We start from the raw sequence: 10887 nt of genomic DNA, 5'->3' as shown, positions 1-10887 counted from the left end.
GGCCAGGGCCGAATGGAGGGAGGGGGCAGAGGAAGAGATTACATTATTTGGGAAATTAATTACATCGCGATTGTATTCCGAGAGATTTATCTGAACTTCAAAAGGAGGGGAGGGAGCAGCTAGCCCCCCGGAAGGAGTCACCCAGGCCTCTTCTCCACGCACCACACCAGGAAGAATAGAAATGAAAGAAAGATGAGGATTTTTTTTTTCCCCTTCGTGTGCAAACGCGCTACATGACCAGCTTTAGACTGTTCGTGGCAACTTAGAAAACTATAGAGCTCTCGCTGCCAGGAACAGCACGATCCTGGATCTGTTGCTTTGAGCAGTTGCTCTTCTTTTCTGCCATATAGGGCAGTACTTTTACAAAGTGCTCTCCCCTTGTACCCTACCCAGCTCCGTCGAGCCTGGCTTAGCGTACCCACATGCGTGCAAATGCACATACATATGATACGTGTGCGTGCGTCCAGTGGGAGCTGCTAGCTCTCCAGAGAGTGTGTGTGTGAGGGGATGCATTTATTTATCATACGCATGATTTTTTGTTCCCCGCCTGGACCCAGAAAGCAGGCGACGGAGTGTAACCGAGAGTGTGTGAGAGTATTTATGGCTCCGCGAGTCCGCAGAGGAGCTGATGAGCAGTATCGTCGTCTGGCTTCAGCAGTGTGCTTGCAGCCGGGGAGGCTGGCTTGCATTACAAAGCCTGCCTTCGCTGCTTTCTCGCCTGCCTGCCTGCCTCCCGGCCGCGGGAGGAGACGGAGACGGGGCCGGAGCGGGAGGGGGCGGGCCCGCCGCGCTATGCAGATGAGCGGTGGTGACGGACAGCTCTGTTTTCCAATGTCCCTCAGAAACTCGAGTGTTCCTTCCCTCAACTCTTCACTTCAGACTCTATACTTCCCCCAAAATACAGGCTCGCAGGCGCTGGGGGAGCTGGCTGGCTGGCTGGGAGAACTCCATATACAGCAGCCACTTTTCTGATTTCGGGGGCTCGCTTTTCTCTCTCTCTTTCTCCCATTCTCCCCTTCTGTTTCTCTCCCTTTCTCTCTCTCTCTCTCTCTCTCTCTATTTATTAACCCTCTCCTCTTCCGTCTCTCCCAGATGCCCTTCCCCTCCCGGTTAGATTTCTGACCGCTCGATTTATTTTCCCCTTTTTTTGGGGGGGGGGAGGGTGTTCTTTTTTTTTTTTTTTTTCCCCTCCTGTTTGTTTTTATTCTGAGCGGGTGTGCATGGGGGGGAGCATATAGCAATTCCGATTCTCTACATAACTGCACAGAGCCAACCGGGGAGAGGGAGAGAGAGAGAGAGAGAGGGAGAGAGAGAGAAAGAGAGAGAGAGGGCGGGAGAGAGGGAGAGAGGGAGAGAGAGAGCACGAAAGCAGCGCCAGGAGCAGCGGCAGCAGCAGGGCCGGTCACCCTCGCCCCCTCCCTGCTCCTGTGCACGCCAGTGCAAGCCATGTCCTATCCTCAGGGTTACCTCTACCAGCCCCCCGGCTCGCTGGCTCTGTACTCCTGCCCGGCGTACGGGGCGTCGGCGCTGGCGGCCCCCAGGAGCGAGGAGCTGGCCAGGTCTTCGTCGGGATCGGCATTCAGCCCTTACCCGGGATCGGCAGCTTTCACCGCCCAGGCGGCGGCCACAGGCTTCACCAGCCCGCTCCAGTACTCCACAGACCCCGCCACGGGATTCCCCTCCTACATGGTAACTACCGAAGAGAACCCCTCTCCTTCTTCATTAGCATCCGCATTCTCATCCTCATCATCTTCAGCCTCTCTCCTCACACACTCGCCATCAGTCCCCGACACAGCCGGACGGAGGCCCCGCACCAGCGCCGCAGCCTCCGCGCTGCCAGCCCCGCACCGCGGCCGGGGCCGTGCGGAGCCGTGCGGAGCCGAGCAGTGCCGAGTCGAGTCGGGCGGAGCGGGGCCGGGCCGGGGCCGAGCGGGGCCGGGGCCGGGGCCGGGGGAGCTGCCTCGCTGTGCGCCCCGGCCGAGAGCGGTGCCGCCGTGCCTGGGACCCGGGCTCGCCCCGCGGTTCCCGGAGCCGTGCGGGAGCCCTGATTAAAGAAATACGGCTTTCTCAGTCAGTTGGGCTGCAGGCTTTCATTCCAACCCCCCGGCCCCTTCCACCACACACACCCCCCGCTTTCTCTTTTTTTTTTCTTTTTTTTTTTTTTTTCCCTCTTTTCGCTGTGGTAGGATAGCGGAGGGTTTCTTTCCTTTCTTTTTTTTTTCTCCCTTTTTTGTCTTTTTTCCACTCTCTCATTTTAAGTCGGTGTTTAGAGGCGCTGCGGGCTTTATCCTCGTGTGGTTTTATTTACTTTCAGTGTGTTTTGTGCTAATGGTTTAACTGGATTTTGGGAATGAAAAGGAGCATCTGTTTGCGATCTGTGAGCTTCGCTTAAGCCCAAGATGGTTGTGGTGGCCGAGTTTCGGATTTCACTTTCTTCTTATTAGTTAAAAGGAGCATTTGCAATTGCGTGTGCATAAACTATATAAATAAAACCATAAAGTATATAAATAAACTGCACGTCTAGATGGTTATATAGTTTTATAAACGTACACACGCGGAGTCAGACACGTATCTAGTCCGCATACACAAAGACCTGTACCCGGAATTTAAGACTGGAGCCGCTGTCGAGATCCTAGGAGGGGATGGCAGCAGGGTAGTTTGCTCTCCCTGCAAAGTGACAGGGAAACTACTTGCTTTCTGTTCGTAAAATGCGGTGCATAAATTGTCGTGCAGTCTTTATTCGGGGTAGGGTAAAAGATCTGAGGAACTCGCTCGCTTGTTTTTTCTGTTGAGAAGCAGTAGGCGAGTGGCTGGAAGTTGCAGCGAGGTTGTGAACTGTGCGGGATATTGGGTGATGGTGCGCCTGCGAGTCGCCGATCTGCAGGGTTCAGAGACGTGCGGAAAGTTAGCGAGTTCCTTAGCGATATCTAACTTTTCTTGCACCATGCAGACTTAAATAAGCGCAATTTAAACGTTAAAGGGCGAATTAAAATGCTAATTACATCGCATTTGAACAATTCGAAACGGTGCATATCTTCTGATTTGCAAATTGGATTTGCAATGCATTAGTGCAGTGAATTGCTAAGTGGCGGCTTTGTTGTATTTTCTATAGCAAAAAAGGAAACATCTTTTGAACCTTTGAGAGAAATGTAGATATCAAGACACTACCTGTAGGGCCTTTAAAATGTCTGCATGGTTCAAAAAAGATATTGGGAAATATTCAATTACAAGGAGCTGAAATTAGTCAGAAAGATTAAAACATCGCCGGTTTTAAGTGTGTGCCTGTGCCTATGCGTTGGGCGGAGGAAGGGGGGGTGGGGTAGGGGGGTCACAACTTAATGGCCTTTGGGTGCTGTTTCTCCCCCTCATAGAATATGGATACAAGACACCGTCCCGGGGAAATACAAATATAACCGCCGATCTCGCCTTGACAACTTACTAGTGGCTATCAGCAGTAACAAATTGCCAACCCCACCTTTTTGTTCTGTCCAGGGCTCCCCTTACGACGCCCATACGACTGGGATGACCGGAGCCATCAGCTACCACCCGTACGGCAGCCCTGCCTACCCTTACCAGCTCAACGACCCCGCGTACAGGAAAAACGCCACCCGCGACGCCACAGCCACGCTGAAGGCCTGGCTGCAGGAGCACCGCAAGAACCCCTACCCCACCAAGGGTGAGAAGATTATGCTGGCCATCATCACCAAGATGACCCTCACCCAGGTCTCCACCTGGTTCGCCAACGCCCGCCGGCGGCTCAAGAAGGAAAACAAGATGACCTGGGCCCCGCGGAACAAGAGCGAGGACGAGGACGACGACGAAGGCGATGGGGCGAGGAGTAAAGAGGAGAGTCCCGAGAAGATGCCCGAGAGCAACGAAACCTCCGCGGAGGACGAAGGTGGGCGCGGGGTGACGGCGGGCGCCCGGCGGCGGCGGGGTGGCCCCCTCCCGTGCCGTCCCATCTCAACGCGTCCCCCAAAAAACGGGCAGCTAGTTGGGGGGGAAGTGTCCCGTCCCGTCCCCTCCCGTCCCGTCCCTTGTAACCGGGCTGCCGCGGGCTCCGCTCGCCGCCGGCGGCCGGGGAGGACTGGGGGCGTCCGGTTGGGGCGCGGGGGGCCGGCGGGGCGGCGGGGGGCGCCGCGGCGGCTCGCTTCTCGGCCTCTGCCTCTCTTCCTTCCTTCCCTCCTGCCCCCCCCCCTGACTCTGCCTTTCTGTGCCCGCCGACCCTCGCAGGGATCAGCTTGCAAGTCGACTCGCTGACGGACCACTCCTGCTCTGCCGAGTCGGACGGCGAGAAGCTGCCCTGCCGAGCCGGCGACCCCCTCTGCGAGTCGGGCTCGGAGTGCAAGGACAAGTACGAGGACGTCGAGGAGGAGGAGGACGACGACGACGAGGAGGACGAGGACGACGAGGAGGACATCGAGGAGGACGACGGCGGCGGCGGGGAGCGCGACCCGCCGGCCAAGCCCGCCACCTCCTCGCCGCTGGCCGCCGTGGAGGCCCCTCTGCTCGGCCACCCGCACGCCGACGCCGCCCGCAGCGCCAGCAAGGCGGCGCTGGGCGGCCGCGCCTCCCCCGGGCCCCCGACGCCGGCCAGCAAGCCTAAGCTCTGGTCGCTGGCCGAAATCGCCACCTCGGACCTCAAGAGCCAGAACCTGGGCCAAGGCTGCCAGCCAGCGGCGTTGTCCTCGGCCACCCCCGCCTCCGCCCCGCACAGCGCTGCCTACTCGCCCTCCTCCCTCCTGGGGAGGCATATTTATTACACCTCACCTTTTTATAGCAATTATACAAACTATGGGAACTTTAACGCTCTCCAGAGCCAGGGAATCCTGAGATACAACTCGGCAGCAGTGGCTTCAAACGAGGGACTAAGTCAGACTGTCCTAAATGCCAGCTCTGTTCACAAGCAGAGCAGTGACTCTTTGAAAACGATCACTAACCAGCTAGAACAGCATTACAGGCCCTCTAGTTATGACTCAAAGAAAGGTAGGTGACTTATTTTTACCGCTTTCTTCCCCCTTCCACCTCGTCCCCTGTCCTTGGCCAGTGTGAATCTCTTATACATTGTAAATATTGAAACCTTATCTGAACAAAACACTGAGCACACTGTCATCGCTGCCACTGGCCGCATACTGAAGATGGGCAGTAGTGTAATCTGGGGATTAAAAATTGCATGTCACCATCCTATCAATACTTGCCTTTAGGAACGCAGAGAGGAAATTTAAAACACGACTTTTAGATCACTCCGCACACTGCAGACACAGCTTTTAATGCCATTTTAGAAGGAAAACTAAATCCAAAGGTATCCAGAGAGCACTGTTGTCATTACCTTTAATTTATTTATTTTTTTTTCTGACAAACTGGTTTTGCTCTCTTTGTTGCCAGTATTCTCACGGTTTTTGCAGCTTTGGGTTCGGATAATTGCTAACCTTGGACATGAAGTTATGTGGAGCGTGACATTTTTAATGCTTTTTTTTTTTTTAGAAAGTTTTATGCTAATATAATCGTTATCTTATTAAAAACAAACAAAGAAACAAACTAACAAACAAAACTCAAGATAAGGGCAATTATAGAATATCACCCAGTCTTTTAAAGGACTTAGCTATGAATTCTGTGTGAGCGAGAGTTGGGACGTACACAAAGTGTATAATCTAGTTAGCTAGCTGTGTCCTGTGACTAACTGAAGGTTATATTTTGACAGATCCCACTGAAGTCTGCACAGTAGGAGTACAACCATACCTATAGAAGTGCAATCACACAGCAATGTAAGTAAGTGAGAGCATTTTCTATTACGCTGATCATTTGGCATCAGGTCTAAGAGTGCACAGATCTAGACTTGCTTAACGTTAATTTCTTGCTTCATTGCATAAGGCTCTGATTACAAAGTAAGACACTCTTTTCTGCTATTTTTAAGCCTCTCATTACAGCTTTTCTTTCTTGGTTGGTCTTCATTTTAAAGTCAGGTTAGACAGTTCCCTCACCTCCCATACTCTTTGCTTGTGTGATGCAAAGCCTTAAGGACTATTTGAATGTTACGGAAAGAGAGCTTTAAAAAATATTCTTGAATGTATTGTTGTTTAAAAACAAAGTGCTTGTGCTCACGTGGCAGTGCCGTAATTGCATATTTTAAGTGGGGTTTCCCGCTGTGACCATATATTTGAAATAAAAAGGGAGAATTATTAGAGATCGACATGCATCTTAAGCAGGGTGTGTTATCTATGAATTGCCCCTTGGCTGACTATCAATGGCAGTCTTAATACCTCCATTATCTAGGGCTAACTAAACAACAACAAAAATCGCCTTGTCGATATTTTTCCAACTAATTCTTTGGCTAAGATAAATTAGATGAGAAAGAATTTTATCTTTTTTTTTTTTTTTTTTCCTTCAGTTTAATGGTGTTAGTGTGTAACTGAAGGATGATCTGGTTCTTTCCTTGGTCCACAGGTAGGTGTCACAATTGCTTTGAAAAAAGTCAGCAAGCCATCATCTCTCCCCGAGCTAATATATATAACAAATCTCTAAATCCGGATCACATCTTGTGCCACTGTATAAAAGAAGACCACAGAGCACTATTAAATCTTCAGACTCTAATTATTAAACCAGAATTTTGTTGGACATAATGTGAGTTTTCTGGTATAGTATAGTTTCCCCAATGTATGTGTGATTTTTGAAAACAGATCTGTTTTTCTCAGGATATCTTGAATTGATCACTTCATTGCCACGGTATATATTCGATAGGTGTGATAGGATTTATTGTAAAATTTATTTGTAAAAGATGTATACTGTAGAGATAATAAAGACGTGATTGGAGAACTTGAGTCCTTACAAAGTGGAAACAAATTTGATATTTATTTTTGTAACGATATAAAGCTTCTAGTAATTTATGCAAGTTGTATTGCAATGGAATCTGAACTTTTTGTAAATAAATTTTGCCTGGTTTTTATTTGAAACATTGATGGTTATACAATCTTTGGTTGTTTAACGAGAATTCTTTACTAATTTATATCTCTAATTGTAAATAAAAACAGACTAGTCTGCAACAATATGGTGTTTTTCATTCATTTTCCCAAAAATAACAATTTATTATTCAGAAGATGATGAAAGTTATAATTTCACTTGTACAGCTTAGACTATAAAATAAGTAAGCAATACAAATATGTTACAAAGATATGCTTTACATAAATTAATTCCTTCTGGGTTGTTCCGTTATACTGAAGGTTTAAATACTCACATGTGTGCAAGTACATATTTATATACATACTTGCAAATGTGTAGAGAGAGTGATGTGAATACAGGCATGTTTCTTATAAACTATTTATGTTGGGTGTGAAGTAGCTCTTTATTAGAGTTAACACTCTTTAAATTCACCATTTCCAGGGAGAAAAAAGAATCATAATCAGATAGGGCTTATTTCTAATTTATTTGTTTTTGCTTCTAGCTAAAACAAACAAACACAAAAACATAAAGAGAAAAAAGTCCATTTCCTGCTTTTTAATGATCTTTCCCCTTTTTTGTTTATATCAGTGAATCATATCTTTAATTTAATAGTCACATAAGAAATCCACCTTGATTGGACTCATAAGATCAGCTAACTAATCATTTTAATTTTCAGCAAAATAATGGGAATCCTCATATAATATAATTTCAGAAAAGAAACGAAGAATCATTTATTTTCCCCAAAAGATAAATTGAGTGAATATAACGTACGGTTATAAAACAAGAATAATAGCTTCTTAGATTGCCCTTTAATCAATCATACACTTATTTTTCAAGAGGCTCATCTATTTTATTCCATGATTAATAATGTTCCAGCATGAGAGCATTATTAGATCCCAGCAGGGGAGATCCTGAATGCTTTTAGCTGCTTTGGAATGGTCAGTTGGGGTTCATTATGGTCTGATATTGAACAATTTATAAAATCTTGTCTAAACATCTGCCAGCTCAGATAGGCTGATGTGTCTGAAGATGGGAAATTGCTGGACCAGTTGATATTGACAAACGGATCTCTCTCCAGTGGCTTTTTGTTCACTGAAAATTAGTGGCCTCTTGCTCAGGTCTTGTTAGAAAGGGCATTTGAAAGTGATCCTAGATACTTCAGGCATCAGCCTTGGGAATGTTAACTGGATAAAGAGCCATGCTACTCTGGAGTCAGGAAATACGTTGTGGTAATATTAAACAGGGGGAAAGGAAGCTGTGCTTCTTAAATACATATACACAATCCCCATGATCCATCTCCCCATCACCGCCCTGTCCCCCCCCCCCCCCAATCATATTTTACCCCTATAAAGCTGTCCAAACGATTGAGAAAATGCATGTGTTTTTCAGCTGATAGGGCAGAAATTAATATTGTAATTCTGCAGAACTCTGGGATCCATCTAGCTAAAAATAAAACACTGAAGATCTTTACAGCTGGAGGCCTACTCATCTTCTTCTCATGTCATTGACTGATACTTCCCTGCTCCTAAAACATCCCATTTTAAATTGAGGTAAAATGTCATTCTGTCTGTGTACAGTACAATTAGATACCAGCTAAAAAGTAATTCATTTTTCCCTCCTATTTAGTGCATGATGTAAATGCAAATATTTACTTTAATAATACTCAAACCGTCTTTTATGTGCAGTTTGGAAGATTTTACAGAAGAACTTTTAAGTTAGGTGAGATGCCTAAACTTTCTCTTTCTCACTCTGCCTCCTACTTCATCTGCCCCCACCACCCACATTTTATGTTCCAGGTCTCTGTTGGACACAACGTGTACATTTCGATTGGTAAAAACCAAAAGCTGTGGCAGAGATTAAAAAAGGCTAACGACATTCCTTTGATGTTTATACGCCCAAAGACTTATAAAAGATTTCCATAATTTACCCACCCTTGCTAGTATTTAGACCTGGATTTCTTTCAGGAAAGAAAAGTAGAAAGACTTGGAAAACTCGCTTTTAAATATTCACTATGTATGTAAAACCCAATGGACTTCTCTCATCCTCTGAGAAATTCACGAGTGGTTCATGGATACAGATGGGCGACACCCAAATGATTTGGCAAATAAACATTTTTCTTTTTTTTTCTTTTTTTTTTTTTTAACCAGAGATTAATGGGCAAGAACTGCATATTCAACGTCATTTGAGATTTAATAATCAAAATTGAAAGCAGGAGGAAAGTGTAGCCCTGTTAAATTGTTGGCACAAACAATGCGTTTATTTCAGGATAGCACGAAAGAGTCATGAACGATAAAATACATCACTTTGTGTGCAGTTTATTTCATAATGATGCCAATCAACCCACTGGGATTAAAATTTCACACCCCTTTCTATATTTACTCCCTCTTCCCCCACCCCCTCTTTTCGGAGCGGAAAGACAAACCCTCCCTTCTGCGGGGCCAGAGGTTTCATTAGAGCTGATTTATTGAAATTCAGGCTTTAATCTCAGGTGGGATCCCCGAAGAATTGGCGCTGTCGCCAGATAGGAAGAGGGTCGCTTTCCACTTTGCACTTCCTGGGCTGCGTTTTTCCTCGCTCCCTGCGAATGTCAACATTTGTTCTCAATAACAGAGTTATTGTTTCAGGAAAGCTGCTCACCAACTGCCTTTGAGAGCGGAAAAAAGCGTCACCCACCTTTGTTCGACTGGAGACGGGGGAAGGGATGGATGGGGACGGAGGTAGCACTTAGCCCAGGCCGGTAGCGGACAGACGGACAGACGTGGGAATTGCTCCTGGACATGAGCTCCCGGTTGAAAGGGAACGGGCTAAGGGGAATTAACTAAGGGGACAGTTAATATAAAGCGCAACGGGCGGCTGCAGAAATAACAGGAATGATAATGAAAACAGTAACAACAACAAAAGAAAAAGAGGACGATCTTCCCCAGCGTCCATTCTCGGAGGAGGTCTTGAGGTTTGGGGGAGAAAGGTGATTTTTCAGGTGAAGAAACAAATTGCAAAGTGCAGCGTTTAATCTAGTCTACCTGGTGGAACCCGCCTCACCAATGTCAAATACGGGGAGCGGGAGAAGGCCGGGGCCAGGGCAGCCTGGTCCGGCCGCGGCCCCTCCGTGCCCAACCTCATGGGAAAAGAAAAGAAAAGAAAAGAAAACAAAACAAAACAAAAACCAGCCCTCTCGCCACTGGAAGTTTCTGCATCCTCCACGTGTTACATCTCACTTAAAGGCAGTTCAGACTCACCGCACTGCTGAGAAACCTTCGCGGGGATGTAATCAATACCGGAAGGATTTTATTGCTTATTAACTTTTTGAAGGAAAAAAAATAAAAAAAGGAGGGAGAGAGAGAAACGGAATTTACATATAGGTCGATTTGTTGCCTTCTGTATTCAGACTTTTCCCGACTGCTTGGGCAAGCTTCTCACGATCCAGCTACTCGAAAAGAGCCTTTGCAGTGTAGGAATTGAATAATAGTGGTATATGTATATATATATACCTATATTAATAATAGTAGTGCTGCACATTAAATAATATGAGTTTTACCCCTTTATTTTTAATCCAGTAATTTATAACTCAGGTATGTTCCTGGCCTTTAAAGAAATAAAAGAGAAGGGGAAAAAAAAAAGTTAAGAAACAAAGGGATCCTCGGTGAATATTCAAAGCACCCATGCATCTAATCCCTGATTATTACTCGGTGACTCTGAAGCGGAGTCTTTATTAAAACGGGAGAGGGGAAGTGCGGCCGGTAGGGCACCCGATGGCAGAGATGCTGCTGGGGGCTGCGAGGGGCTCTGGAGGCAGGAGCGCGTTACCTGCGAGCATCCTGGCCGGGGGGATAGCCGGACTCCTGCAGCCTGAACCCGTGTTCCCGCCCCCAGCCCCCCCTCCCAATCCCTCCCCCCAGCCTAGAGTCACAGGGGAATGTCACCGTTTCACGTCCAATCCCGGCCGAGCCGGCG

General features: G+C 47.1%; 1 protein-coding gene across 4 annotated transcripts; it reads left to right on the top strand.

The window, feature by feature from the left end:
* The first annotated feature begins 876 nt into the window (after positions 1-876).
* Positions 877-7043, top strand: IRX2 (iroquois homeobox 2). 4 transcript variants are annotated; one of them, XM_048079592.2, is made up of 5 exons: positions 877-1689; positions 3493-3898; positions 4234-4986; positions 5702-5765; positions 6445-7043. In XM_048079592.2, exons 1-4 carry the CDS (start codon positions 1447-1449, stop codon positions 5743-5745), a joined length of 1446 nt encoding a protein of 481 aa, XP_047935549.1. In that variant the 5' UTR covers positions 877-1446; the 3' UTR covers positions 5746-5765; positions 6445-7043. The 4 variants fall into 4 exon arrangements, with proteins under 4 accessions (XP_047935549.1, XP_066848772.1, XP_047935548.1 ...); XM_066992671.1 differs by having other exon boundaries at positions 6389-7043; XM_048079591.2 differs by having other exon boundaries at positions 5702-5769.
* Positions 7044-10887: the final 3844 nt, after the last annotated feature.

This window comes from Anser cygnoides, chromosome 2 (genome assembly GCF_040182565.1).
Source record: "Anser cygnoides isolate HZ-2024a breed goose chromosome 2, Taihu_goose_T2T_genome, whole genome shotgun sequence".
NCBI classification, from domain to species: Eukaryota; Metazoa; Chordata; class Aves; order Anseriformes; family Anatidae; genus Anser; species Anser cygnoides.
The sequence above is the reverse complement of the archived record's forward strand: the minus strand, read 5'-3'. Positions and strand labels throughout refer to the sequence as shown.

What these genes read in the sequence shown, in the direction of transcription:
- IRX2 (XM_048079592.2), top strand. Translation starts at nt 1,447, where the DNA reads ATGTCCTATCCTCAGGGTTACCTCTACCAGCCCCCCGGCTCGCTGGCT. An exon ending in CGGGATTCCCCTCCTACATG is followed by an intron (nt 1,690 to 3,492) that starts GTAACTACCGAA and finishes TGTTCTGTCCAG; the next exon opens with GGCTCCCCTTACGACGCCCA. An exon ending in TAGTTATGACTCAAAGAAAG is followed by an intron (nt 4,987 to 5,701) that starts GTAGGTGACTTA and finishes ATATTTTGACAG; the next exon opens with ATCCCACTGAAGTCTGCACA.